Source organism: Crotalus tigris, unplaced genomic scaffold, assembly GCF_016545835.1.
Source record: "Crotalus tigris isolate CLP2741 ecotype Arizona unplaced genomic scaffold, ASM1654583v1 scf7180000017551.9496454, whole genome shotgun sequence".
In the NCBI taxonomy this organism is placed as follows: domain Eukaryota; kingdom Metazoa; phylum Chordata; class Lepidosauria; order Squamata; family Viperidae; genus Crotalus; species Crotalus tigris.
The window spans coordinates 5,525,029-5,552,840 of NW_024096469.1; the positions used below are offsets into that span (position 1 = coordinate 5,525,029).

General features: G+C 39.9%; 1 protein-coding gene across 2 annotated transcripts in view; it reads right to left on the reverse strand.

Moving 5' to 3' along the window:
* The window catches only part of DNAH17 (dynein axonemal heavy chain 17), a 120,822-nt gene that overhangs the window by 15,050 nt on the left and 77,960 nt on the right, over positions 1-27,812 (reverse strand). For both annotated transcript variants that reach the window (XM_039345129.1, XM_039345126.1), the window contains 15 exons: positions 25,497-25,730; positions 23,486-23,650; positions 21,188-21,283; positions 20,275-20,492; positions 17,616-17,823; positions 13,781-13,896; positions 11,358-11,550; positions 10,164-10,399; positions 8,725-8,847; positions 4,956-5,160; positions 4,270-4,434; positions 3,929-4,069; positions 3,365-3,535; positions 2,351-2,473; positions 454-647 (listed from right to left, as the gene is read on the reverse strand). In XM_039345129.1, the coding sequence (XP_039201063.1) occupies positions 454-647; positions 2,351-2,473; positions 3,365-3,535; positions 3,929-4,069; positions 4,270-4,434; positions 4,956-5,160; positions 8,725-8,847; positions 10,164-10,399; positions 11,358-11,550; positions 13,781-13,896; positions 17,616-17,823; positions 20,275-20,492; positions 21,188-21,283; positions 23,486-23,650; positions 25,497-25,730 (2,588 nt within the window). The remainder of the gene's footprint in view (positions 1-453; positions 648-2,350; positions 2,474-3,364; positions 3,536-3,928; positions 4,070-4,269; positions 4,435-4,955; positions 5,161-8,724; positions 8,848-10,163; positions 10,400-11,357; positions 11,551-13,780; positions 13,897-17,615; positions 17,824-20,274; positions 20,493-21,187; positions 21,284-23,485; positions 23,651-25,496; positions 25,731-27,812) is intronic.

Genomic DNA, 27,812 nt, shown 5'->3' on the forward strand with positions numbered 1-27,812 from the left:
TATATAACTATAATTATGAGACCAAGCAAACAAGCTCCCAAATAAAACCTTGTTGACCATTTGCAACTGCTCCTATTTATGTATATGCTTGTATTCTTTCAGAATTATCAGCCTTTCATGTCAGCACAAGCTTTCTGGAATTGTTGATAAAAGAACACAATCAGGAGCTATATATAGGCTTGTCTGAACCCTATTGCCCATGTGTAGCTATCTGCAAGATGGACATGTTTGTTGTTTGCCTTTGAACCTCTGGACTGCACCAGCCAATATTTTCTTCTTGACCGTCGACTCTAGCAGGAAAAAGGCCAGAGTAGACCAAAAGACTCAGGTCCTTGGAATAACATACCAAGTTATAATAAGAGCTGCTCCACATGAGAATATTCTCCAGGCTCCAAGTCAAGCACCCTCAGATTTCCTATTTTCCAAGCCTGTAGAAGAAAACATGATACATACTTGACTGCATAGGTCATACGGTCTGGCCTCATGCATCGCATCATGCACAGCTTTTGTAGGGCTGTCTTATTCTTCCATTCCTTCGGGAAAACTTCCTTTTCAGGGGTCTCTGATTCTACAAATTTTTTCCATCGCTTAGCGGAGCCTTCAATATCACTGTCCAGGTTTTTGAATTCGTCCATTTCAGAAAGTACCTGAGGATACAGCAGCAACAGCAGATGCAATGCTCTCTAATGCTTTGCCCGTGAATGGCTAGTTAAATCACTTATCATTCTCCATCTATGTTCTAGATGTGTTGCAACAGGAAGAAATGAAGCATCTCAAATATTAGTAAAATACTAAAGGAGATAAGGAGCTGCTTTGCATATTGTAATAACAGCAATGGCAGACTATTATACAACCTCTGTTGAAGAAAAAAAAAAAAAACTCAGCTAGCTACAGCCAGGAAATTCCTGACTAGTCTTGCTAGTCTTACTTTTTTAAAGTGGGGAGAGGATACCAAAGGATCAGCTGTCCTTGCCTTGGACAACATAATTAAGGAAAAAGAAGTACCAGGAACACTGGGGATGGGGAGAGAGTGACCGTGTGATATTAGAGCAGTGGTTCTCAACCTGTGGGTCAGGACCCCATTTGGGGTTGAACGACCATTTCATGGGGGTCGCCAAACAAGGCAGTCCGCCATTTTTCCCCCCTTTTCCTTAGCTGTGCTACTCCCTTTTATTCTATTGGCTTTTGAAAGCCAATAGAATAGACTCTCTTGAATAGAGTCTAATTCTATTGGCTTTCAAAAGCCAATAGGAATTGTCCAGGCTGTCTCTGCACTGCTGAGCCCGCCAAAAGTCCCATTCTGCAAACGGTGCTGCACTAGTTGAGTAGTCCTCGACTTACAACCGGTTGAGTAGTCCTCGACTTACGACCGGTTGGGGGTCACGGCATTAAAAAAGTTGAGAACCACTGTGTTAGAGTTCTTGATTCTAAGGGGAACTAAATCTGCAGGTAGTCAAATGCAGACCATATCTTGGTCCTTAAAAAAGTTTTAATAAAGGACATTTTTTTCACCTCCAGATGTACAAAATGTACATGGTTTCTTTAGCTTTATCCATTTAGGACATTGTCACTTTAATATAAAGTCAGTCAGTTCTAATAAATAATGTGTTTCTTGTAAATGACCCCCCCCAGTAACCTGCAGTTGCCAGACATGGAAGAGTATTTACACTTAAAGAAACAATTTATCAGAAACCTACGTTAATGAGTATGATGTGCTTATCCAAGTAGAACAGGTTTTCCATTATGGTAGTCCTTAACAGGACACAGCCATTGCTCTGGGATTAAAATAGCCCTTGGCCTAATGATAGTCTTGGCAGTCTAATATATTTGCCACTATGGAAAAACGGTCTGGAGGTGGGCCAAGGTCAATAATATCCAACAGGATAAACTGATTTTGCCAAGCTATGATGTAATACTATAACTAATCAATAATGAAGGGTCCACCTAGTTCTTGGTCTTGCTTGAACAGATTTGAATAGTTTAGATTGATGCAGATTTGGTATTAGAATTTATTCAGTACTAATTCATATCTGTCCAGCCACTACATGGGTAACAAGCTGGTTCCAAACTACTTTTGCAATCTACATTGTAAAATCATCCCTATACCATGTTTGCCCGTTGCATATCTTACTCCAGGTCTTTGCTGTTCTGCAGTTTACCTGTTTTTTAAAAACTGATTATAAAGGGGGCCTACCAAAAATCATGCACGGTTTAGCACCTGATATTGTGACTAAAGTTCATATATATTATGGTACAGTACACTAGTACATGAATGAAGCTTCGCACTTTTCATGGCTCCTTCTAAGTTACTAAGAAGCGCTTAGACTACAAATAGTGGTTTTGAGCAAACCTTAATTCCACCCCATCCTTGACCTAATAAGAAATCTACTGGAGATGTCAAGCCAGCTTTAAAGGGAAAACGTAGAAGAAAGTCTAGTTCCACTGGATTCACTTCTTTTTTTACCAACAAGACCTAGGAAAGATGAAAAAATTAGGAATGTTACAAACGATATACCTTACTTCAAACAAATAAATAACAGCTGCTGTGTCAAAATTCATGCATCTTCTATTTTACTGATTTCCAGAGATGGTGAGCCTACACACAAGGGCAGGATCTAAACCAGAGGGGGCAGGTTTGGCTATTCTGGGGAAGGTAAGCAAATGCAGGTCTTTGTATTCAAGTAGTCCTCAACTTACTTGTTCAGTAACCATTCAAAGTTACAGTAGAACTAAAAACATGATTTATGACTGTTTTTTCACAGGAAAACATCTCCATGGTCATGTGATCAAAATTCAACTGCTTGGCAATTGGCATGTATTTAGGATAGTTGCAGTATCCCTGAGTCATGACCTTTTGATGAGCAATCAATGGTAAGTATTTCCACTTTGCCTTCTGCTTTAACCTTTCATGGCTAACTGTCTTCCAGTTCCAGTTGCTTCATTTATGAGCACTTTTTTTTCATACGTGAATTTTCTTGAGAAACTCTTTCCCAACTTATTTTGCAATAACGCTATTCTACTTCTGCATTCTCTGCAACAAGGTGATCCTTGCCCTCCTGATTTATTCTCAATATGCAAAATATTCTGTAGCTTGGTTTATGCATCAGATCACACTATCGTGTGGTTGGACTGTGGCTAAGTGACAGTGTAAATCCAGCCACTGCGGTTGAGGGCTTAGCATGCTGTGTGAACGCAGTTCACTGAACAAGCTATGACAAGTAAATCATGTGTCCACTTAGTTACTAATACTATACAGAGCCATTAATGATATTTTCAATATAGTAGCAACTTTTCTACAAACAGATATCCTTTTTATCAAGCGGGAGAAAAATACTTTTTGTCCAGGATCATCCAGTCACTTTACCTGAAAGGCAACTTGGGCTAGAAAAATAAGCTTGTCTCTCTCAAACAGTCCCCGAGCTGTGTACATGAAAACTGAATAGGTGATCTCATCTGTAAGGTTGATCACTCTGTGTTTCACATCTTCTGCTGGAGCTGTACGCTGAATGGCTTTCTCAAACACGACGTTGAAAGCCTGAACAGAAAAAAGAGGAAGAAAAAAAAGAAGTCAAAATGCAAAACTGTGTGGGGGTTTCAGGCAGACGTCCTGCTTTGTGTTCTGGAACAGACAAGACACAAGCAAGATGCCATCCTCAAAAACATGAAGGGGTTACATAGTTGGGCATTAGCAAAACAAAAGGCCCAAGGTTTGACTCTCTGGAAGATTTTTTTTCCATTGCATATGAGGAGTTGCTTGGCTCTCAGTCATTCTTCCTTATCATGGACAGAGAGTCCCAATGGGCAGCTATAATGTTTCTGCAAAAAAAAAGCTGAGAGTATTTCGGACTCCATAAAGGCAGAGGGAGCTATTTTTCTACAAAAATATAACCGATCACTATCCAAACAGCATGTTCTACTATTGGGTTACCTTCAGGGAGAACTGATAGATGGGGTTGATTTTGTTCAGGTCATTTAATATAAAATACAACAGGGATGCCCTTTCTGCTGCTGGCCTGTAGTTCTCTCTGGCTTCATTAATTTGTATTTCAGTAACTTTAGCCTCTTTCACCTAAAAAAAAATAAGAAAAAAATATTTTTAAAAGAATAAAAAAAATAGACTACGGTATGTGACATTTAGCCATGCTTTAGAGAATTACAATGCTTTCTATATTACTTCGCCTTCACTGCTAGTTTGGTAAATCACAAATCCATTTCTCAACACTATTGCTGAGGCAGGACAGCATAGTGAAGTTGAACCAGCTAGCTTACTTTTTGTTCTATTTCATTTGCTGTGCGCTTTGTGGTCTCTAGGTTTTCTACCAAGGCTGTATCTCCTAAGAAGTTTCCTGATGCAGCAGAGAGTCTGGCTAGTAAGGAGTCCTCTAGTTCCTTCAGGATGATCTTAAATTCATTCTGTTGTTTTGTGAGAGTAGCCTAGACCAGAAACAAAGTGGAGAAAAAGAGATTTTGTTACTTATCAACAAATCTCCTTTCTTCCTGCACCAAACTAGGCCATTTTCAACCTGGAGCTGCAGGTTCTTATCTTAGATGAGCTACTGAGTAAAATGGGATCTGAATTCTTGGATTCTACCGTTAACACTTCATACATTTTAAATACACACTTATCTATTGTATTAGATGTGAAGACTACACACCAATGCCATTTCCCTTTATAAAATACTTGGGTTGTTGCAATCCTGGGACATAATAAACATTTTAAGGAAGAAGACAATCTGAACACTTGTTTTAGATTCTCTGCTTTTTTCAACTTGGTGCTTCCCAAATATGCTGGACATCAGTTTCCACAATGTCTATCCATGCTAGCTGAGGTTTAATAAGAGTCAATACATCTGATATACTATCAAGTTGGGAAGGCTAACTTAGACTATTTGATTTCCCTTGGAATTACTAAAGTGGCTATTCCATTGTCCATAACTCAGATGCTCACAATATACCTTCAGTTCCTCTAAGTCAGGTCTTTCCTTAGCAACCACAGCAGCTAAAAGCTGGTCTTCCAAGCCATCCCTGGTAACCAAAAAGTTGATCAATGTGCACTGAGCCTGCATCTCTGGCTTATAGTGGGGATTGAAGTACTTGGTGTGCAGAATCAGGCGAAAGTTGGGGTGGTACTCTACTTCCTTGTCTCCTATTTTAATGTATCTGGGAATAAGAGTTTTGAAACATGTGAAAATGTTGCATAAACCAGTGTAACTTACCTTTGCTTATATTCACTACTGATGGACAGAGCTACTATCTCTGTCCCACCATCTTTTTTTTTTTTTAGCTTAGACTCAGTGATAGAAAATCAATCCTTTTTGTCTACAACAGATGGTTCAATATACAGGGAACTGCTTATCAGGTCAGATCATCAATTCATTTAGTTTAAGATTGTATATGTAGACTGGGAGTCATTGCCAAATGCTGAGCTAGTGCTATTGACCTATGCTTCAGTTGGAGAAAAGTGTACAGTTTTCTTCAGTTGCTGTCTTTCTACATTGTCAATCTTTATCCTGCGCCAACCGCTTGTTTTGGCTTGTTGCCAAATGGTGGTATCCTGATTCCAGCCACTCAGGTAGAAAGCTAGTGGTAAAACTCCTTGGCTTTGCTCTACCATCCTCTTTTTGGAGAGCACCAGCCAGTCAGGGCAGCAATGCAGTGATGGGGCTTGGAGCGATGGCAAATTTTGACTGGAGGCTGACTTGCCTCTCCCTGTTTATCATTACGCCAAGACATCTATCAGAACCAGGTAAGTTCCATGGTAAAACAGAATTGGTATTTGCAAAGCCCAAGGCAACAATCCAGACAGCTGAACTGCTGATCAGTGGGCTGGACAAACTGTGTGTTAAAGCAAGAATCTTGTGTAGGTCAGATATGAGACCAACACCTTTTCTTTTTTGTTGTGCAACTGCCCCTAGTCCGCAGTCAGTTTTTCTGTGGCTTCTAGGGAACTGCTGGGTAACTTGGTAATAGCTGCTGCAGCCAGTTCTTCCTATCTGAAGAGCAAAAGGGGAAGAGCTGTGTCTTGTCAAATTGGCCAATAGATGCAGGCTGTTTACTAATTGCACTTCCAGCAGAACAGTTAGTAAAGTGTATTAGATTAAAGGGAAAACACTATAAAATTGGCACCGCTTAGGATCACCTAAGGTGCAGTGATGGGATTCAGCTGGTTCGTGCCATTTCGGCAGAACCGGTAGCTAATTTTTTGTTGCCCAGGCCCAGAACGGACTTCCGGAAGCGGCATCCATATAGAGAACCGGTTGTTCACATATTTGAATCCCACCATGGCCTCATGATATTGGCCTTATGATCTAAGAATGAGATGAAAGCAATATCATGAGGCTATGGCAAAAGAATTTATTATGGCTAGATGAAAATAAAGGCAAATAAAGGCATTAAGCCTGGCTGCCCTGGTTTCACAAATGAATCTTTCCACATCCTATTCTGGAGATGCTGCAGGTGGAACTAGGCACTTTCAGCATGCAAAGCAGATTCACTAAAATGTAATAGAGCAGTCCCTCTCCATATCTACTCATGTTATGCAATACATCTTGAAAAAAAAGAGAGATTAATTAGGTAAGATCAATGTTAATGAGGGACATTGGGAAGTTGGAGATTGGCAGTTGAAATGAAAACTAGTAGAAATAGTTTAAAGCAGAGTTGGATTTGTGATGTCAACCCACACAAAGGTGACAATTTCAATAGATTCAGAGACATGAATAGAAAACAGCACAATTTAAGAATATTTGCTGTCGTTTTTTTTCTGTTTGATTTTCATCATAGTAACATAGGACATGCAGGCCCAAACTTGCAATTTCTGAACCAGTTTAAAGGAAAAAGGCATGAGCCTGCCATTTCTGAAATTCTTACTGCTGTCATAAATCCACTCATGGATAACCAGAGACACTTTGCTGCTTAAGGCAAAAGGCTGTATGGTGTCCCTCCTGATCCTAAAAGGGGGCAGAAGCTAATGCAAATGGCAGTGGTATCCAACATCCGGATAAGGAATGGCATACTATCATCAACTAGATCTGAAAACAATGGGCTAATTTGGGAACTAATTTGGACAGATTGTGCAATTTACACATTTTTCTAGAATAAATAAATAAATAAAAATTGCAGAGGTGTTAAACAGCTATAATACCTCTATTGGTATTATAGCTTAGTAAAACTCAGAAGGCTCCAGATAAATATCTCTTAGACCCTAGAATGCATTAGGACAAGATATTTGCCTAACCCACTGGTGGTAGCAATTTGCCTAACCCACTGGTGGTAGCAAGCCTCCAGCAACTTAAAAGGCAAAAAGTCTTCAGCATGAAATTGATTAGAGTCTTGTCAGTAGCAGGCAGCAGCAATAGGCCACATATGGTTCTAATCAATTAACTAAGGTCACAGAGTTCAGTGTGTTAACTTGCAATTAGCCCTTGTTAGGGAGTGCTGAGTTGTGGAGAAAAACAGCTCAGAAATAGCTTGTTTAGGCACTCTGTCAGCTCTGTAAGGGGGAGAGAAAAATGGATCAGGCACAGGACAATTGTATACTATAATGGTGAACATCTGACAGGGAGAGGGAAAAGGAGGGAGGGAGGGAGGGAGAGGGAGAAAGAGATGCTGCAAAGGTCCTTAAGGTGTGCATTGTTCACAAAATCACTTTTTCATCACTGTCATAGTTGTGAACAGTGACTGTGCTGTTGAAGGCAGTCAGTAAATGAGGGCTTTCTATCATACTTCATCACCCTATAGGTTTGGTGAGGTGGCCTCTCTGGTCACTAGCCAGTCACTCACAGCTGTTTCATTCTCAGACTTTATTTTGTGTGTTAGCATTTGTTTCCTGAGTTCCTTTCTCACCTATCTCTCCACTCCAGCTACCTCTAGGCTTCCAACAAGGTAGAGAATAGCTTCCTCACTTTATTTGGGGAAGACAAGCAAGTGCATATATTTAGTTCTGTATGAATAATACTTTTCATTTTAGAGTACTGTTGATGAAAAAAATGAACAAAAGTGCCAGTTCTTCTTCCCTCAGTAAAGTAACAGAGATCTACTTTCTTCTTCTTTATCAAATGGTTGGAGATAAGAATACAATGGTGCTGGCTCTTCAGCACTCTCAAAAGAGAGTCATATAGTGTGAGTATAAAGTTAAGGATTTGCATTGTGTCCCCTCTTTGATTATCTTTCCTGCTCTTTGTCTTAAGAGATTGCTAATCTGAGATCATCTGCTTCTGCTTCTCTTCCAAAGTGCACATGCATAGAACAGGTATTCTTTGACTCTCTTCCTAGTAGGATGCAGTTATCTATGTGTTGGCCTTACCAGTTTGGTGTAATGGTTAAGACACTACGCTAGAAACCAGGACATCATAACTTCTAGATTGACTTTAGGAATAAAGACAACTGGATGGCCTTGGAAGGTCATCACTTTCATAGCCTTAGGAAAAGAGGAAATGTCAAGCCACTTTTGAAAAATCTTGGCAAGAAAACTGGAGTGAATTGTCCAGGTAGTCTCTGAGAATTAGACACAATTGAATGAAAGAAAAATATGCTTTTACTGTAAATAAATCTTTTGTTGCTGTAACCATAAAATATGCTTCACTAATCTTTGCTTGAGTCAAATTACCACTCTTAGGACAACTAAGGCATACACACAGAATGCATCAACTTCCAGTGCAAACTGGGTTGCAAAGGACAGAGTACAAAGATACAACCGAGGGCTGTTGTGGCTGCAAATGCACTTACCTTCCTTTCTTGATTGTGTTTCGGCCTAGCAGAGGATCCAGCACAGGTTCTACTGTCTCTCCAATATTTTCAATAAGCAGCGTGTCTCCGTCAGAAATCGCTTTTTCAATGATATCTAGGTAGCTGTACAATTGATAATAAATCTTTAGTGTGTCACACAGTCTCTTGAGAACACAAAAAGTCTTCTTATACCCTAGTGAAAATGAAGTTAAATGTGTTTTCATAATCATTTGCAATGGAGATGCATGCTGAGAAAAGGAGCTTTATCACTGAAATAGATGTCAGAGCACATAGGAAAGGGTGACATGAGTGGATCGAGTGGGGAATTCAAGTGAACAGACAAACAGTGGAGGACATGCACAGCAAGATAGAAAAGCCACAATGGACTTCTCACACTAATTAACTATCCAATTAGATGAAATTGCCAATTAAATACTGAATTGTAGAATGGCATTTTCTTGTGCTTTTCTGTTTGGTTAATCAATTTAATAATTTTATTTATATGGACTTGTCATTGTTTTAATGTGAGTCACCCAGAGTCACGTAAGCTAGATGGGAGGTTATATAAATTTAAATAGATAAATAAGCCCAGACTCCTATCAAATCTGGAAGGACCCAGAGAGGAATTTGGGCAGAAGAGTTATAAAATTTATGAAATCCACCTGAATTAATTGGACTGGTGCATAGGTTAGAAAAACATAAAACAAGGCAAGAAGGCAAACACAATAACAAAGCCATCTAAGAAGTGTGTCCTTGGATATGCAAAGACCTGTGAATGACACAGTCTGAAACGAGAAACTGGCTACCATGTGGGAGATCACACATCATAGGGTAAAAGTTATTTAGCCCAGGATGGCAAGTGACCGTGACCACAACTGCTATAAGAAAAAGGGTTGGACAGAAGACATCTTGTGTAGATGCAACCATCTGGATCGCATCCGTCTTCTTCTCTCCTGTTTCTTGATTAGTTATTCTGGTGGAGTTGGGGGAAGCACATGGGGAAGCAAAAGGTCTTTGTATGTACGTAATAAAGCCAGAAGATTGATGAAGAATTATTTGTGGATAAAATGTCATTAGGGGTGAATTACTTGCCTATCCCAGATCCCAGAAATGTTGCTATGTCACTGAAAGATGTGTGTGTTCCCCACCTAAATTCTATTGATCAAGGCTCCAGTCATCTCAAGGAGCCTGTTCCCAGTCATTCCCTAGGTGTGGAGCATTGCAAGTGAGGAAAGTTGATAGTGTGGGCTGTGATGGGTGTTACAAGGAAGATTGAATGTAAAGAATGCAAAGAGGCTAATTATAATATTCCCAGAATAGATGCAAGCAAAATGAGGGTGCATCCCAGATAAGCTGAGAGCAGATCAATTCTTGGTTTTTAGCCTGTAGGCCATTCTTTTAGAATAAAGTCCAAACTGAACAGAATAACTCTAGTTGACCTTTTCTGTCCAAGCCGGATGGCTTTCAGATCCCGTCCATGTTTGTTCTTGATCCATTTGATCCCTTGAAGCTGTGCATCCACAATGAGTGGCCAACGTTCTGTGTTGCATAGAATTGTTGCATTTTCTGTTGACATACGGTCGCTGGGGAGCCCCTGGTTGTTCCAAGTTGCTATATCTGCATCATCTGTTAACAGGGATAAAGGATCCAGGCCAGAAGTAATAGGGATTGGTACCTATTATAATGTCAAGATAAAAATGGACTGTCAGGATAGAAAAGGCATAGCCTATGTTCAGGAGTGAATTAGATTTTGACAAGGGTCTCTGAACATAAAACAGAGCTTCACTACCTCCTTGCTTATCTGGTACTATCTCACTTGTTACTAGAAAATCAAGTGTTGGTTCAAGGCAGTGCTGTAAAGCAGCACTTCTCTAAAGGGGTGGAGGAGCAGAGATCAAGGAAGCTTCAGGGTCAAATGAGAAAGACCTGTAGATTGGATAAGAAGACTCACAGGTCAGAGGCTCCTCACTAGTTTAGACAAATAAATGACATAATGGTTAGAAAGAACCATAGGGTTTTTTTTTTTTTTTAGCAGGAATAGCCTGCAGGAATAACACCTTGTCCTCAGGATCTATAATCTCTTGGATCTGCTGCATCCTTCACTGCCAAACTATTATTTTGATGTAATGCATATATCGTGGCAAAACACTTGGGGAGATACGATGCTTCAGTATTTTTCACCCTTCAAATCTATCATCTGAAGAGAAGCAATGGTGATGGGAATATGCCTTCTAGCAGGGGCATCTTGCATGCGATTTTCTCTGGGAAGGTTTGGTTGGTACCAATATTAATGTTCATATTTTTAAGGCATGAAGCAAAGATCCTTTCATTCCTCAAGGCTCTTCATCACTTCTTTGTTACTACTTCTGCAAAGATCACTTTGAGGCTCCTCTTTTCTGTGATCAATTGTTTTAATGGGTTGTTACAAAGTGCCTTGGAGAATAAAAGCAAAAAGATGACATTTTCTTTCTTGGTCAACAAGCCAAGAAATACTCAGAGTTAGAGTTTATAGTCTGAAGCTGGGCATAACTCGAGGATCCTCTACTTGTAACTTAAAGCCACTAGGATTAGAAGCCAGACAGATTCACTGAAACAACATTCATTTTCTGGAACAGGCATTTACATAGACTTACCTTCAACTGCTTTAAGTAAGGAGTCCAGAACTTGTCCAGTAACTCGCTCCTATACTTTTTGATAAAATACCCAACATAGGAAACAAATGCAGTAATCAGTAGCACATCCCCGCACAGAGTCTTTCCCTGTTCACTGAAATTTTCCACCGATTCAGCCCAACGGACATTTTCAGATGCTAATCCACCAACAAGCCTTAGGAAATATTCAAAAGGAGAGAAAGATATGATTAGGACATGTGAGGCTCTAACCCAACCTGGCTTGATCAGCAGTATCAATATTCCAATAGAAGTATATATGTAGCTCAGGGTTGAACTGTAGATTTCTTGGTGCTCTCTGAGATTTGGTGTTTACTTGCAGACGTTTCATTACCTGAGTAGGTAACATCATCAGTGCCAGGGAATGTGGGGTTTGTAATAAACCATATTTATACTGTACATTATTCAATACAGTAACAATAAAAAGGCTATGGAGGAAACAAAAAGATCAGAATGTATCCTTTCTATCAGCCTACACCCAGATAACAAGGGATTAACATCAAGCAGAAAACAATGAGCTCATCAAGGAACTACCAAGAAGAAAACTACCAACAACCATGCCCTATCATAAGGCACTCAGTAAAATGACCAAGTATTTTTTCTTCATTATGGGGGCTCCCCTCAGTTGTTGTGCTCTTTGGAAAGAACAATCTGGCAATCAGCGTCCCCCTCCTGCCTTCAGCCGATGTGAAATATGATGTATGTTCTGGACCATGAAGGTCTGTATGTTAGAATGTTTGGCATTTATTGGGTTAAGTGCTGTCTCCTTAAGAGATGGCTTATGGGTAATGTAGTTTAGCTAGTCAGCTATCCCTTGTTAATAGGTCAGTAGTGGGAGGAAAGGAGGAACCACTAAAGTTCATCACAGGATATCCTGGCCATGAGCCAGCTTGGAATGTTCTTTTGTCTGAGATAAGCATGGGGCCATCGGATGTTTCAGATGGCTCCACTCCACGTAAGAAGTTGGTGTGGAGAAGCTAATGAATTTACTGTTCTGATCATGAATCAAAATGCCTCTATAATCTAATCTCAGACAGATAAACTCAAATAAAGATGATTCCAAAACAGATATTTATTCAGAACAATGTATAAAACCATAATCAATCTCATTTGAAGCAAGCACTTCCTGCTAAGTTCTGAAACCACTCAGGTTTCTCATCATGAAAAGAAATCAGGAAGCAGTAGATAGATCTGAGGGCCACATAAGTCACATCCAGGGCGCGACTTTTGTGAAGATACATAAGCCTTAGTGAGAGATGTGTAACTCTTTTCCTTGGTGATGTACTTTGTGGCTTCTGGCAAGGGGCAGACTGATGAGAGAACAGAGAACATTGCTTGCTTATGAACCAACAGCCTCTCTAAACAAACCACTCATCTTTGATTCATGCTTTCTTTCTTTTATAGTATTTCATTTTCAGGAAATGGTTCATAGATTGCTGAGAAGCTGAACAATTTTCTTCTTACCAGCTGGGATTTCCAGCCAGTTTGAGACAATCAAGCTTCCTAGTGACTTCTCATATATTCCAATGTATTAAAAAAACAATTTGATATGAATACACGAAATGTCTGAAGCTTTCGCAATTGCTATCTGGTTTATAGTATTTAAGATTCATATTATGCTATTCTTTCTGATCTTCCTGAAATGTGGTTTAGATCCTTGGGATTCAGATAAGGAATATCATGTATCCTAGCCATGATTAATTGCAAACAATACTACAGTTTGATGTAGCAGAACAAAGACCATCTTCTTCTGAGGGCTTATAAGAATATAGATATTGGATTCTGTCTCTTAGAAATTTTGGAAGACATACAAATGTAAAGTATTAGCCATTAGGGTTAATGATATAGGAAAATCCTAACAACTTTCCTATGCCTGCATGCTTTTTAATACAATGAAGCAAATACTTTTAGAAATCATATTTAAATTCAGATTTATCCCCAAGAAAATTGAGATTTACTTTTTTTATATAAATATTTTATTAATTTTCTAGTTTTACAGTTAAATACTTAATAGACAATGTGTTGTCTGGGTCCATTAGTAATTCAGTGGTATATATTAATTTCTTCAATCTAGATCCAATATCACACCATCAGATGTTTCCTCTCTTCTTCTGGCAGTACCTGTTTTCCCACACTAGGCAAATACAATTATATAATACCCATTTACAAGAGTCAATCTGAATAGAAAAATGGGTTTAAATAGAAACTCTCTTCCTATAACTGCTGCTTCAGAGACATTGGCAGGCCCCCGCCCTACTTTCAGTTTTTAAAAAGAGGAAGATCAGTCATGGACCTCATGCGGTCAGGCTCATGCTGACATAAGCCAACTATGCCAATTAATCAGCATTAACCCAGAGCACCCTTGGAAGTATTTAGTGACTGTGTACCTGTTAGCCAATGAAATTACTCTGTTCGTTGCATCAGCCTCTTGTTGGCATTTGATTTTCGCAGCTGTGGCCTTTTCAAATTCAGCAGTCAGATTGGCTAAATTGGCATTTAGATCCTTTCAAACAAAAAGTTTGCAGTTACATGTATGGAAATGACGAACTAAAATGATGTAATTTCTTCCCATATTAATAAGGCAATAGTTTGGCTAAAGCAAATTGGTTTAAATTGAGCATTTACGTACAAGTTGATTTTGAAGGATGAGTAAATGCTGCATCATGTAACCAGATTTGGCAGGGGAAGTCACATCAATTCATCACAAAAAAGCAAACAGCTACTCATATGATTACAAAAAATAAAGACACCCCCAGTTGTTGTTGGAAATGCTTACAATTATGCAATAATTTTGGAGGCTTCACAGATCTAACATGTTTATCAAAATGATGAAAAAGGTGTCATGCTGTAATCTCTGACCCTTTTGTATGTGTGTACAACATCACAATGTGCACAGGAAAAGGGGCAGAGGCTGTACTGTCTGTCGGCCTGCTTTCACAATCACCCACCATCATCAACCCTCCATTGCGCATGCCCCTGAATAATCTTCAGACAGCAAATCATAATTAAACATACTTTACCAGTAATTATTGCAATAATTTTGTCAAGTAAAGTTGTCTAAAACTGTGAGGAAGAAAAGGCTGCAGGAATGGGTAGTGATAGATTAGAAATAAGACGAAGAATGAAAATGTAAGGGAGGTTTATAAAAAGATAACCAGTTTGGAAAAAGAACCAATTTGGTGTAGAGGCTAAAGGCATTGGGCTAGAAACTGGGAGGCTGAGAGTCTTATTCATACAGATAGTCCTCAACTGATGACCACAACTGAGCCCAAAATTTATGTTGCTAAGTGAGACATCTGTTAAGTGACTGTTGCCCCACCTATTTTGCAACCTTTCTTGCCACAGTTGTTAAGTGAATCATTGCAATCGTTAAATTAGTGACACAGTTGTTAAATGAATCTGGCTTCCCCATTGACTTTGCTTGTCAGAAGGTCGCAAAAGCGGATCACATGGCCCCGGGACAATGCGACTGTCATAAGTATGAGTCAGTTAGTATAGTATAGGGGGTAACTTGCTCAATAGTAGTAACTGTGAGAGGGACCTTGGAGTCCTAGTGGACAATCACTTAAATATGAGCCAGCGGTGTGCTGCAGCTGCCAAAAAGGCCAACACAGTGCTAGGCTGCATTAACAGAGGGATAGAATCAAGATCACGTGAAGTGTTAATACCACTCTTCAATGCCTTGGTAAGGCCACACTTGGAATACTGCATCCAGTTTTGGTCACCACGGTGTAAAAAAGATGTTGAGACTCTAGAAAGAGTACAGAGAAGAGCAACAAAGATGATTAGGGGATTGGAGGCTAAAGCATATAAAGAACGGCTGCTGGAATTGGGTATGTCTAGTTTAATGAAGAGAAGGACAAGGGGGTGGGCATGATAGGAATATTCCAATATCTCAGAGGCTGCCACAAAGAAGAGGGAGTCAAACTATTTTCCAAGGCAGGACAAGAAGCAACGGGTGGAAACTAACCAAAGAGAGAAGCAACCTAGAACTAAGGAGAAACTTCCTGATGGTTAGAACAATTAGCCAGTGGAACAACCTGCCTCCAGAAGTGGTGAATGCTCCAACACTGGAAGTTTTTAAGAAGAAACTGAACAGCCATTTGCCTGAGGAGGGGGCTGGACTAGATGACCTCCAAGGTTCCTTCCAACTTTATTATTATTATTATTATTATTATTATTATTATTATTATTATTATTATTTGCCAATTGTCTGAATTTTGATCATGTGACCCCCAGGGATCCTGCAACGGTTGTAAGAGTGAAAAACGGTCATAAATCACTTTTTTCAATACCATTATAATTTTGAACGGTCACTAAATGAACTGTTGTAAGTCGAGGACTACCTGTACTTTAGTCCTAAATAAGAAATGTAAAGCTGGTAAATGAAATACCTCTTCAAGTCACACATAATGAAGAATTCAGAACAAACTGTATGTATAACTTAAGTTCTGAATTAATCTATTTTCTGGGTTTGCACAATATATTGAATAATAACATAACTAAAAGGGGATAGGTTTGCAACTATTTGAAATAATAAAGTAAATGAAATAATAAAACAAATAAAACCAAGCAGAAAAATAAGCCCTATATCACTGAGCAAAGTTAAAATTAACTGATCCTCACATGCAGGAGGAAAGAGTTCTTACATTCATGTTAACATCTGACTATTTTCTATTGAAATAGATCCAGGGCTAGACAAGCTATTCATCAAGCCAGGTTCTCCTTCACAACTAGTGTACAAATGGATGTGAGTTCATGCTCACTTTTCTCTTCTGAATAAAATGGAGGAGAAATTAATTCCTCTGGCTACATGGAGGAAAGGAAAGGAGAAATGCTTCTCATTTCATCACTGGAAGCTTTCAAAAAAGGCTGGGCTGCCATCTGTCAGAAATGGTGTAGGGTCTTCTGCTTGGGCGGGTGGTTGGACTAGATCAGGGCTTTTCAACCAGTGGTACGGGTACCACCTGTGGTACATTTGCACCTGGCAGGTGGTACGCGACCATCCTAGAAAAGTGGTAGCGGGGGAGGGGAATGAGTTGAACCGGTGGCAGCACCGCACAAGCCTGAGCGAGAGATGGCTGGAGCTGCAGGGCTGTCAGGGCTCAGCGGAAGCGCCAGGATCAGCGCTTCTTCGGGACTGTTGGCTCAGGGGAAGCATCAGGATCAGCTGGAGCTCAGTGCTGATCCTGGTGTTTCAGCTGAGCACTGAAGAAGCACCAATCAGCTGGAAAGCAGCACTGATCCTGGCACTTCTGCTGAGCCCAGAAGAAGCGCCGATCAGCTGGAATGTTGCAGCATTTCCAGAGTCTTGTGATTTACATTCAGATGCTTGGCAACCGATTCATATTTATGACGGTCACAGGGTCCCAAGGTCATGTGAAGTGACCAAAACCTGCTGCAGCCACCCAGCAAATGGGGGGAATAAAAACCAAACACCCCCCACCCCACCCCCGCTGCCAATCCTCAACAGAAATGCTCACAACAATGAAAACCTCGGACAGGAGGAAGAGCGCAGCCGGATGGGCAGGCAGGTGTCTTGCTCGGCTGTGGCTTGAGGGGCACTTTTTTCAGTGCCATTGTAACTTTGAACAGTCACTAAGCGAACTGTTGTAAGTTGAGGACTACCGTACTTTATCACTTTTTTCCTTTTTTTGTCAAGTTTTTGACACCTTGCTAGGCGATTGATGGTACTCGGATATTGCCATATCCTAAAAGTGGAACAATGGGTGAAAAGATTGAAAAGCTCCAGACTAGATGACCTATAAGGTCCCTTCCAACTCTATTATTCTGAATTCTGAATTTATTTAGCTCAGGAATGGGTAACATGTGTCCCTTCAGACATTGCTTAACTTCATCTCCCAGCATTCCACACCTTGGCTGGAGCTACAGTTAACAGGTTAGCAAATTATGGAAAGCCATGTGGGTCACCCCATCTGAACTGGGCGAGTACTGTAGTACAGTTCTCATTTCATTTCATTCCATTCATGCGCAGGAGAATTCATGACTCAGAGTTCATGTTTATGCTGGTTCTTGATCTGTATAGATACAACGGAATGTTGTTTGCATGCATTTGGTTTAATTGTGTAACTTTTGCCTAAATAATTAATTCTCTTGTTTGGCGCCAGCAGTGAATGTCAGCCAATTTGAACACTGATATCTACTTCAACAAGATGCCCTGGGGTCTGGCACATTACCCAAATGAAGTTGTAGCCTACTTACTGCAATCTTGTTTTTAATCGTCGTGAGTTTGGCTTTTGCCTCTGCCAGTTCAGCATTAGCCTCTTCCAAGGCCTGCCGCTTAGGTGCCACATCACAGTAGACTTCATAGAAACGAACAATGTTTAAGCACCAAGAACATAAACCAGATGCAGCTGTGGACTTGGAGAGTATAAAGTCAGGATCAAATGTTGGATCATTCTGAAATGGTCTGTGGAGAAAAATTCACAAAGCAAAATTGCAACTAGGGCAGAACAAGGACACCTTCAAGTTTTATAAAGGAGCATATCACTTACGTGAACAAAGAAAGGAAAAAAAAAACCCTGACCACATTTCTAATCTAAGTTCTCCAAGAAACTACAAAGATGTCTGCTCTGATTCTAGCAACTGTGATGAACAATGACACACGTGATATTACAGTGCAAATCCCTGCTATTTTGTATTTACATCAAAATGCTGGGCATCAATACGTAGGTTAAAGGTTTTACATTTGACATCCGAACATTTGATCCCCCTTCAAATGTGTATGAACTGATCTTAGGAATCTTGCTGTTTCTTTTCTAGCAAGTGAATTGGAGATTTAGACTATTATCACTTTTCAAGGAATGAAATTCAAGAAAATTGTTCAAGTCTTAAAACTCTCTGATATCAATCACAAACTGGACAAAATGAAAGCAGTTGAAGAGACAAAGGTGTTCCAGGTCATTTTTGAATGAGTGTAACAACAATAAGACTGCTATAACTCATATTCTTTTTGCCACTATCCTACTTTTGCAATACACACACACATGCACACATTCATAAAATAATGTTATCCATAGAATAACTTTTAATTTTAAAAATGTTTAAAATACGGAAAAATCATCCCCTGTTTAAGATCTGATGTAGAAATATTGTTCCAGTTTTTGCTTGTTTGCTGCTAACTTCACAGAAAGATTTATATAACTGGTGTTTGTCTTTAAAAAGGAATACATTCTTTTATTAGGAAATTACATTTAGATACATAGCCTCCATATCTGATCCAGTTATATTCTAAGTACAGTAAGTGAATGAAAGACACGTAGATTGCTAGACAGCATGGAGCCTGGCACAGTATTTACTTTATTACTGGAGGGGAATTGTGTAAAGAGGAATTGTGAGGACAAGCATTAAGTATTGGAAGTGATGGGAATCCTGAGAATATCAGACTATCTAGGTATAGGCATGCTTGGAGGTATCAGAGATGGAATATAAAGAAGTCAAAAAGGGGAATCCCTCCACTAAAGATTACACTTATTGTCGGTAGTGGTCAATAAGGTCAAAAGGCACAAAAAAAGCAATGTGCAATGAAGTGGACCTTCCCTCTCTTTCTTCCTATCTCAGCAAGTCATGGAAACTTGAAAGACTGCCTCTCTCCAATGGTCTGTATTCTTCTTTAAGATCCACCTGGAAGGACACACTTCAGGTCCTATCAATTAAAGATTGCCATCTTGCAGGAACCAGGAAATGTACCTGTTGTGTCATGGCCCCTGCCCTCTGGGATGCTGTACCACCTGAAAGCAGATTGGCCCTGACCCTATTGCCTTTCTGGATATTGTCAAAAACCAGTTATTTGCCAACCATGGGGGTTATAGTGTTAGTAAAATCTGGGTGGGTTAATACAGTGCTTACATGGAGCACTGTGGAGAAATGGGCAGCTAACTATATCTAAATAAATAAAATTGGAAAAATCCGTCTCTAGTTACTGCATCGGTCGATTACTGCCAACCCTGTGCAGTTAGCCGCTAAAGGCAAGAGATGCAAGAACAGATTTTTCTTAGAAAATGGGCAAAATTCTGGTTATATTTGTTGCCTTTTAGGAAGGTTACAGATTAGCTCTTAAATTAAATCTAGAAATCTGAGAATTGGGTCTCATCCAGAGGAGGAAAGCACCTGGGGAAAAGGCTAACCTCCTTGTGTGAGCTCTGCCTGCTCTGTACATTGTTTGAAGCTTTGGCGTGAATTCACGTGTCTTGCATTTACAGGCCTGGCGTGAGAAGAAAGAAGACAGGAACAGGAAGGAGAAAATCTGCTCTGGGCACTGCAGAGGGGAGTGGGACAACTTGACTCAGCCAACTCGCTGCGGCCAGCCCACCACGGCCAACTCGCCGTGGGGCAATTTAACAATTCTATTTAATTATTTAAAATAAATAAAAATTGTTTTAATTTTTGCCATTTACATTTCGTTCTGGTTATGATGATTCTATTCCACCATTTCTTTGATATTAGTGTAACTCTTGTCCCGCAGTGAGTTGTCCTGTAGTGAGATGCCACGGCGAATTGTCATAGATCATTATCAAAGATCCAGCCTCACCCCAAGACAAGGACAACACAAATGCCCTCAAACCTCAGTAGTGCTGGCAATAATTAACACAGGCTTCTCATGGTTTCAGGGAAGAATTCCCAGACATGTTTGGAAACCCCGGGACCTTTTGTATTGAGAATCTGTGCTCAGCCATAATTATTGATATTTACCTCACTTTTATTTTTGAAGGTGGTGACAGCGAGTCTCAGATAAGAAGGCTCTAAGTGGAAATCTCTCTCTCTCTCTCTCTCTCCTCCCTCCCCCCCATCTGAACCAATGCATGACCTGCCATTTCAATTTATGTCAGTGTAAGAACATATATGTGTAGATGTTTCTTACTTAAAAGCTTTCAAGCAAGCTTCTGGAATGTGTTCTTTGTCATATTTCTTCAGGGCATCCAGGAAAGCATCTACTTTGCCCATCATGGATTTTGCTGCTTTCCAACTTCTGTCTTTTGGTATCTTGCCACCTGGAGCAGTCAGGATCAAAACTGCTGCCGTTACATTAACCACTGCTTCTGGAGGGGATCCAAAAGACTTCAGCTCTGTCAGGTTGTTCTAAAGAGGCAGCCAAAGTTGGGGGAGAAGAGAAGGAATTTTTTAACAATGAAATAATAAATTCCATAATTAAGAAAAAAGCCCATTAAGCACCCCATATCAGCTACAACGTTATCTGTGTTAGCAGAGCAGCAGAATAATACAGGAAGTGGAAGTGAGCTTAGATGTCACCTAGTTGGGTAATGAAATGTCTACAGGCCAACAACCAAGCTCAGAGAGCACCAAGGACCCCACAGTTCAATCTGGAGCTACAAATATTCTCTTCTATGGGAGTTTCGGAATTACAGAATTTTGGAGCAGTACTTCAGAGGCTTCGTAGTCTGTGTAGCTCCAATCCTTGATAAAGCCTTCCAGGGCAGAGGCTCAGCCTAAATGGGATCTTGGAGTGTTGGTACAGTACAAGCTCAGGCTGGTTTTTTTTTTTTTTTAAATGTTTTGTTGAATGAGAAGTATTTATTTTCAAAGTTATTTGCAGTTTCAAACATGAGAAACTCTGCACTTTTACAATTGATGGCTTAAAAATGGTTCTTGTAAGAGGAATCAATTATCCAGACCACGTTTCTGTCTCTGTGATCTTCCTTCATAAAAATAGAAGTATATTTATCTGCTTGATCAATGACATGTTGAAACAGAATATATCTCTAGAAACGAGTACATCATTTTTAACTGCTGGTTAAAAACCTAAAGGATTTTACCTTATTGAGAGTGTCTAAAGCTTCCTGAGCAGCCATCAGTGCTGGTTCAGCTTTAGCCAAATCAGTTTCGCAAGCTCTTTGCTTTTCTGATACATTCTAAAGAAGGAAATATGAATGTTTTTCAAGTTATTGGGGAAATGCATTCCTTAGTTCAGTTTTAAAATTCTGAGATTCTGATCACCTCTAATTTTGTTAGATCAACAAAAAAAATTGCCCTCATAAGTAATGCTAAGAAAGAAAGTAATTTGTGAACACTGGCTGTAAGCAAACTCAGAAGCTTGATAACTGACAATTTCCCAAAAGGAGAGCTCTGCATTTAGGACATCCAGTGACTAAATTCAGAGGAATTGCCAAGTAAGGAGAAGCACAAAGAGGAAAGAGTGAAGGAGACTATCTATTCTATCTCCTCACTGTTGCAAATTCATCCTCATATATGATTGGCATATGGTGCAATTCAGTTTTCAGTGTCTATGGCAGTGGTGGCGAACCTATGGCATGTGTGCCAAAGGTGGCACTCAGAGCCGTCTCTGTGAACTGCTGGTGGCAGGCTGCAGAGCCCCAGAGTGTGCCGGTCGAGGGGCCGGCAGGCTGTGGCTGCTGACGGACAGCCGGCCCCTATGTGCTTGCTGGTTTCTGTGTGCGGGGGCCGATGGTGTCAGGCAGCAGTCGCCCCGGCCCCTGCCTTGCCTTGCAATAATGGCACCCCTGCCCTGCCTCACCTCACCCTGCAGGACAAGCCTTCTGTCCACTGCCCCACCTGCCAGAGACCCCCTGAATCTCCCCCAACCCTGCCCGGCCCTTACAGCCGTCCCTCCCTACGAGCAACATCGAGGTGACCATGCCCACCTTGGCCACACCCACCCAGTCTGCCATGCCCACCACAGCCACACCCACCCAGTGGGCCACACCCACCTGGGACCTGGCGATAAATAAGTGGGTTTTGGATTGCAGTTTGGGCACTCAGTCTCTAAAAGGTTCGCCATCACTGGTCTATGGAGATTCTCAGTCGTCCAGGTCACGGTTGTCCCAAAGGTGCTTTCTTTCAAAAGACTGTTGGACTTTCTTGTTTTGCTTGAAGATGTTTTGCTTTTCATCCAAGAAGCTTCTTCAGTTCTGACTGAATGGAGGAGACTGGAAGGATTTATATCCCTTGGAGTCATCTGGTCATTAGCCCTTTTCCTGAGATTTATTGAGGCCACTTGGAGGTTTATCTGTGCCCCCCCCCCCAAGATCACCTGAATCCTGTAGTCGGCAATTTTTTTTCCTGGAAATCCATTCATACTCCCATAATGAGGATGACTCCATCATTCAGTCAGAACTGAAGAAGCTTCCTAGATGAGAGGTGAAACATCTTCAAGCAAAATAAGGAAGTCCAGTTGCCTTTTGAAAGAAAGGATCTTTGGGGCAGTTTTGAAAGAAAGCACCTTTGGGGCAGTTTTCAGTGCTTCAGTATACATTAGCATACGGAAGGAGTGGATCTGCAGGGAACAATGTGTGGCTTCATGGCTAAATTGTTTAATATTTTTAATACACAAATATTTAGCTTAACTTGGTGCCAAGTTTTTGTTTTTTAATATTTAGAGTATTAATTGCTTCAATTTGGTTTTTATGTCTTTTTTACCAATATTGTTTAATTCTTGATTGGGAGCTACTCAGAGTTTGGTATAAGATGGGCAGCTGTATACACATTTAAAATAAATAAAAGTAACACAGTGCACTGCAATAAATCCATCAGTAATATCAATTTTGTTTAAAGCATATTAATATTATCTTAAAAAATTATGACCTCTTCTTCCAATATAGTGTCTTTCTAATGAGCAAAACTAGTTAATTGGACTTGGAGCAAAGGGCAACTGATTAAAAAACTATTGTGGGTGATACAGATAATTAATGTTAAAATGGTTGGCTAGAGATTATGAGAGCTCATCTCAGTTGAGGAACAATACTGTATCTTGGACAACCAATGGAGGTGACAGCTAAATTTTACTGCAACCCTGATCTATGAAATGGATCTCTGTCTTGGCTTACTTGATCAGAAACTACTGTAATAAACCACTGGCAATTAAAGTCCTCACATGGTTAAAAAAAGATGCCAGGCGTTAAAACAAAACAAAATAAAACAAGGTATCATGTAGTTCCTTCCAGGCTGATAGATAGCAAATGTGTCTCAGGACAGTATTTGGTTCTTGCATAGGCATCCATATGCATTCTTTGCTTAATTGGCAGCTTTCTCTTTCTACGTCTTTTACAAGGCGAGCAACTGTCAATGCCAAATCAGAAAGAAAAAAAAAATCCTACCAAGTTAATGACTTGCACTTTGAGTTCCTCTTCATCAGCAATTGCTTTTTCCCTGCTCACTTTATCTGTTTCAACTCCTACCACATGAATCAGTTTGTCAGCATCTTCATTCTTGTGCTTAAGCTCCAGCTCCTGAACAGCGAGTTTGGCTTTCAGATCATCAACCTATAAAATTCCACAGTAAGACAAACTCTAAAACACATCAGCTACTCCTGATGAAACATGTTACTTTTCTAGTCTCTTAGAAATGGATTCTGACCACATGGGATTATTTCAGAGAATAGTTGTTCTTAAAATAAAAAAATAAAATCAAAGCCATCAGGAAGATGGAAAAAGAGTAGATTGTGGGAAGTAGATTGTGACAAATTGGCACACCTAAAAACCTAACTTACACCATAAAAATGTGGCTCTGTGGTATCTTAGTATAACTTCCACGTACATCCTAGTAAAATATGAAATATTTATCCCGAATAGTGCTAATACCTATTCAGGAATGCTGCGCATCTATTACCTCCTCTAAGCAAACCAAGTAAAATCATCCTGATAGGGTAATTCTTGGGCATTCCTGCCTACTCTGCATGACTGGTTTAGAATTCTTGCCTTCTTTCCAGTTAATAACATATTTTTAGGAGACTGGTTAAATTCAAAAAGGGTTGCAAGAAGAAAAAGTGAACTGCTTTTCACCAGCCAAAATGGACTCGCATATGATTGCTTTTAATAAAACAAAAAGGCCCCCGATATAGGACACTCTTAAATGGCATATGCAGCTCCCCCCCCCCTTCTACATTTCTTTGGAGCCAGAATCAACTCAGGCAATAACGAGAATGCCGTAATACTACCATTTCCATGCCAAATATTCAAATGCAGTCTGAAGAGGATTTGTGGCTGGCTTCGCGTCTGGCAACCCAACATGCTGAAAACAAGTAGCGAAACTCAGTGCCCTGTCCCAAACCGCTGCAAGCCCAGCAGCAGTGAAATCTCTTTAATTGCATTGCATGGGAGAAAGAAGATGAAAAACAAAGCAACCCCAGGACCCTGATCCTTGGAAATCTGTTCATCCAGCAGACGAATCCTTATCACTTAGTTTTATTGGGTGGGGGGTGGGGGGTGGAGTTGTACTCAGTTCTGTACTCAGCAGTGCAAAACCATCAAAGTTGCATTTCCCTTATGGGACCTATGTCAGGAAGGATGGGCCAAGGGGTCCCTCTAAAGAGGAAATGTAGCCAGAGAATGTCAAAAGCAAAGGAAAACATTTGCCACTGTCTGAATTACATGTTGATAAGCTACCAGGAAATCAGCCCAACTCTCCAACACTGTTGATATCAGGAGACTGCATGGGATGGAAATTGCTTTCGAACTAATGCATAATCTTTGCATGGAAGCATATTTTCTCCTCTAAACATCCTCCCCCCCCCACACACACAAGATAAAAGAAAACAAGATTTCCTCCCTTGCAGCAGCTTCAGGGGGGGATTCTGAACATTTTCTCCCCCACCCACCATACAGTCAAGGGTCTCCATCTCCATTTTTCTGTGTGGTACTCAGGTTCCTTACCTCCTAACCCAGACATGTCAAACACAAGGCCTGGGGGCCAGATGCGGCCCACAAAGTGGTTTCATGTGGCCCGCAAAGCCATCCTGGAAACAGTGAGGGAACTCGCCCAGGCCGGCCAAGAGCCAATGTGGTAGCTCATCTGGAAAAGCTTTTAGTTACACGCAATTATCTTTAGCATATTATGGGAGAACTTGGCATAATCTTGGGGGGGGGGGAAATATTTCCCTGTGGAATATCTTTTATCTCAGGTTGGAATTTCAAGACTAAACAGAGAATTTTTGTGCTACTCAAATTCTCTAAAATAGATCAGCCAAGACACTTTCCAGATGGATCTTGTTAAACCTGAACTGAAATAACTAGTCACTAAAATGATAATCCTCTTTAGGCAACCAACGAGGGTTTCCATGAAGAGATCTGAAAATTGCTACAGCCAAGAACATCCAGTTTGCCCACAAACCTGTGAAGCTGTACTTTGGAGTTTCATTAAGCCATTCTCCAGCCTCTCAATTTTAGCAATCAGTTCTTTTCTTTTTTTGGCTAGGAGGTTCTGGTAAAGTTTGATCTGTTCCAGGAAGGTCTTCGGGGTGGTATAATTATAACGCCTTTCAGTGGCCAGGTAGGTCTTGGACATTTCATTGACGGTTGTATGGACGAAGGACATAAACAGGCTGATGGAGGTTTTAACTCCAGGCTGCAAGAAGGACCAGAAAATATCAGGCCAATTTGTGCCACAGAAACGTTGTTCTCCCTTTCCCCCCTCCCCACTTTTCTTTTTGTACCTTAGAAGTTATTTATTTATCATGGTCTTAATTATATTAAGCCTTTATTATATAGTTTATAATTTTTCACTAGCTGTAACAAAATCCGCACATTTCCATACAGGCAATTATGGGATTTTCCCTCCTGAGTAAGTCCCAGGCCCAACTGCAACTTGATAAAGTTACATTTGCCTAAAGGGAAGACAAACTGGATACCAAACAGAGAATAATGGGAAATTATTTGAATGAAGTTGGTTGGCCGCCAAACAGCTTTTCCAACCATTCAGAAGGTCTGCATTTGTTAACCTGTAGGAATTTCACTTGATCAGTTTTAATGTTTCATTACTTATATTTCACTCTTTCTCCTTCCTCTAATTTTCTCCACAACAATCATGCTATGTGATGGGGATCTTTCCCAGAGATATTTCATGTTGGAGGGTGGATTTAAACCTCGGTCTCATCGATCCTAACAGAACACTGCCTGATCGATCCTAATTCAACACCAACACCATCTTCACCAACTTACTATTCTCTTGCTCCCTCTTCCAAACAATTTTGGACATTTTAGAGGATAGGATAAAATACAGTAACAAACCTACAGTTAAGACACCTGAATTAGTTCAAGTTATATATAATGAGCACACTGAGCATGGAACAAAGGCAACCATTTGTCTAAGCTTGAATGAAAAGTATTTATTTTAGTTCCTATCTCTGCCTAACATTAAAAATTGGTAACATTAAAAATTGCATGTCCTGAAAGGCACCATCTCAGAAACAGGCAACTCAGAGAATGCATGTTTTACACCTAATTGCATTTGGAAATTTTAGCTTCAAATACAACTATGACATGTAGTTGATAAGTTAATGTTATTCTGCGGATTTGAGGTTTTGCATGCCCCACATTTCTTTCTCTAAGAATCTGATATAAACACTGTGGTATCAGAAACAGAATTATTAATACTAAATGTACTTAGGAAGAGAACGCATGTTTAGCAAAGAAACACAGACATAAAGGCTCTGGTCAATATTAGCTTTTTTGACAAATCCCAGGAGAACACTGAAGCTAATGCTATACAGAAATAAAATTACATTGGGCTTATACTGCAGTTTTTAAAAATCTGGAATATATGTCATATGAAAAATAAATAAATGTATCATGCTCTTTCCAGGAAACAAAAGCTCCAGGCCAAAATCTATAAAGTGGTATTTTCAAGCCAACACTATGTGAAGCAGAAACTATAACATAAAAGAGAGACATAATGATAGAAAGAGACATGGAATGTATAACTGCTTATGGAGAAAATATCCATATTGGCATCAAAATCCTGTAACAGCTTGTAAAGAGGCAGTCACAACCCTTTCCAAGGTTGGACAATTGGTAACTAGGCAAACATCTTTTTTCTTATTAAAGCTAAAGGCTTTCCTTGTCTTCATCAAACCCGTTTCCAAGATTTCCTGTCCTTTGAGCAATTCTATTAACATTTGCAAGAGAGTAAACCTTTTAAGCTGTATAGGCTTTATTTCTAAGTAAACATATTAAGAATTACATTCTAATATACACGTTGCATTTATAAAAATATGCAATAATTATATATTCCATTTTGTATTTAATTTCCCGGCATCACATGCCTTGTCCATCAGAAAGGCAGGAGACATAGACCTTACTGGCTAGAAGTTAAAAGTTTTCATCATGGGGATACAAAATGTGCTAGGATGTGTATATGATGTGGGGAAATGCCCCAACTCTAATAAAATTCGGGGAGGTCAAAGATTGGCTACTCTTTATATTGCTTTATATTTTAAATGATTATCTGCTTTATATTTTAAATGATTATCTGAAACTGCTTTATATTTCAAACGATTATTTGAAACAAACACTCTGAGCAAAATAAAGGTTTTCTATTTGAAATGTTGGTGTTGGAGAAGACTCCTGAAGACTCTTGACAGCCAAGAAAACAAACAAATAGATCCTTGTAAAAATCAAACCAGAGTTCTCACTTGAGGCCCAAAGAACC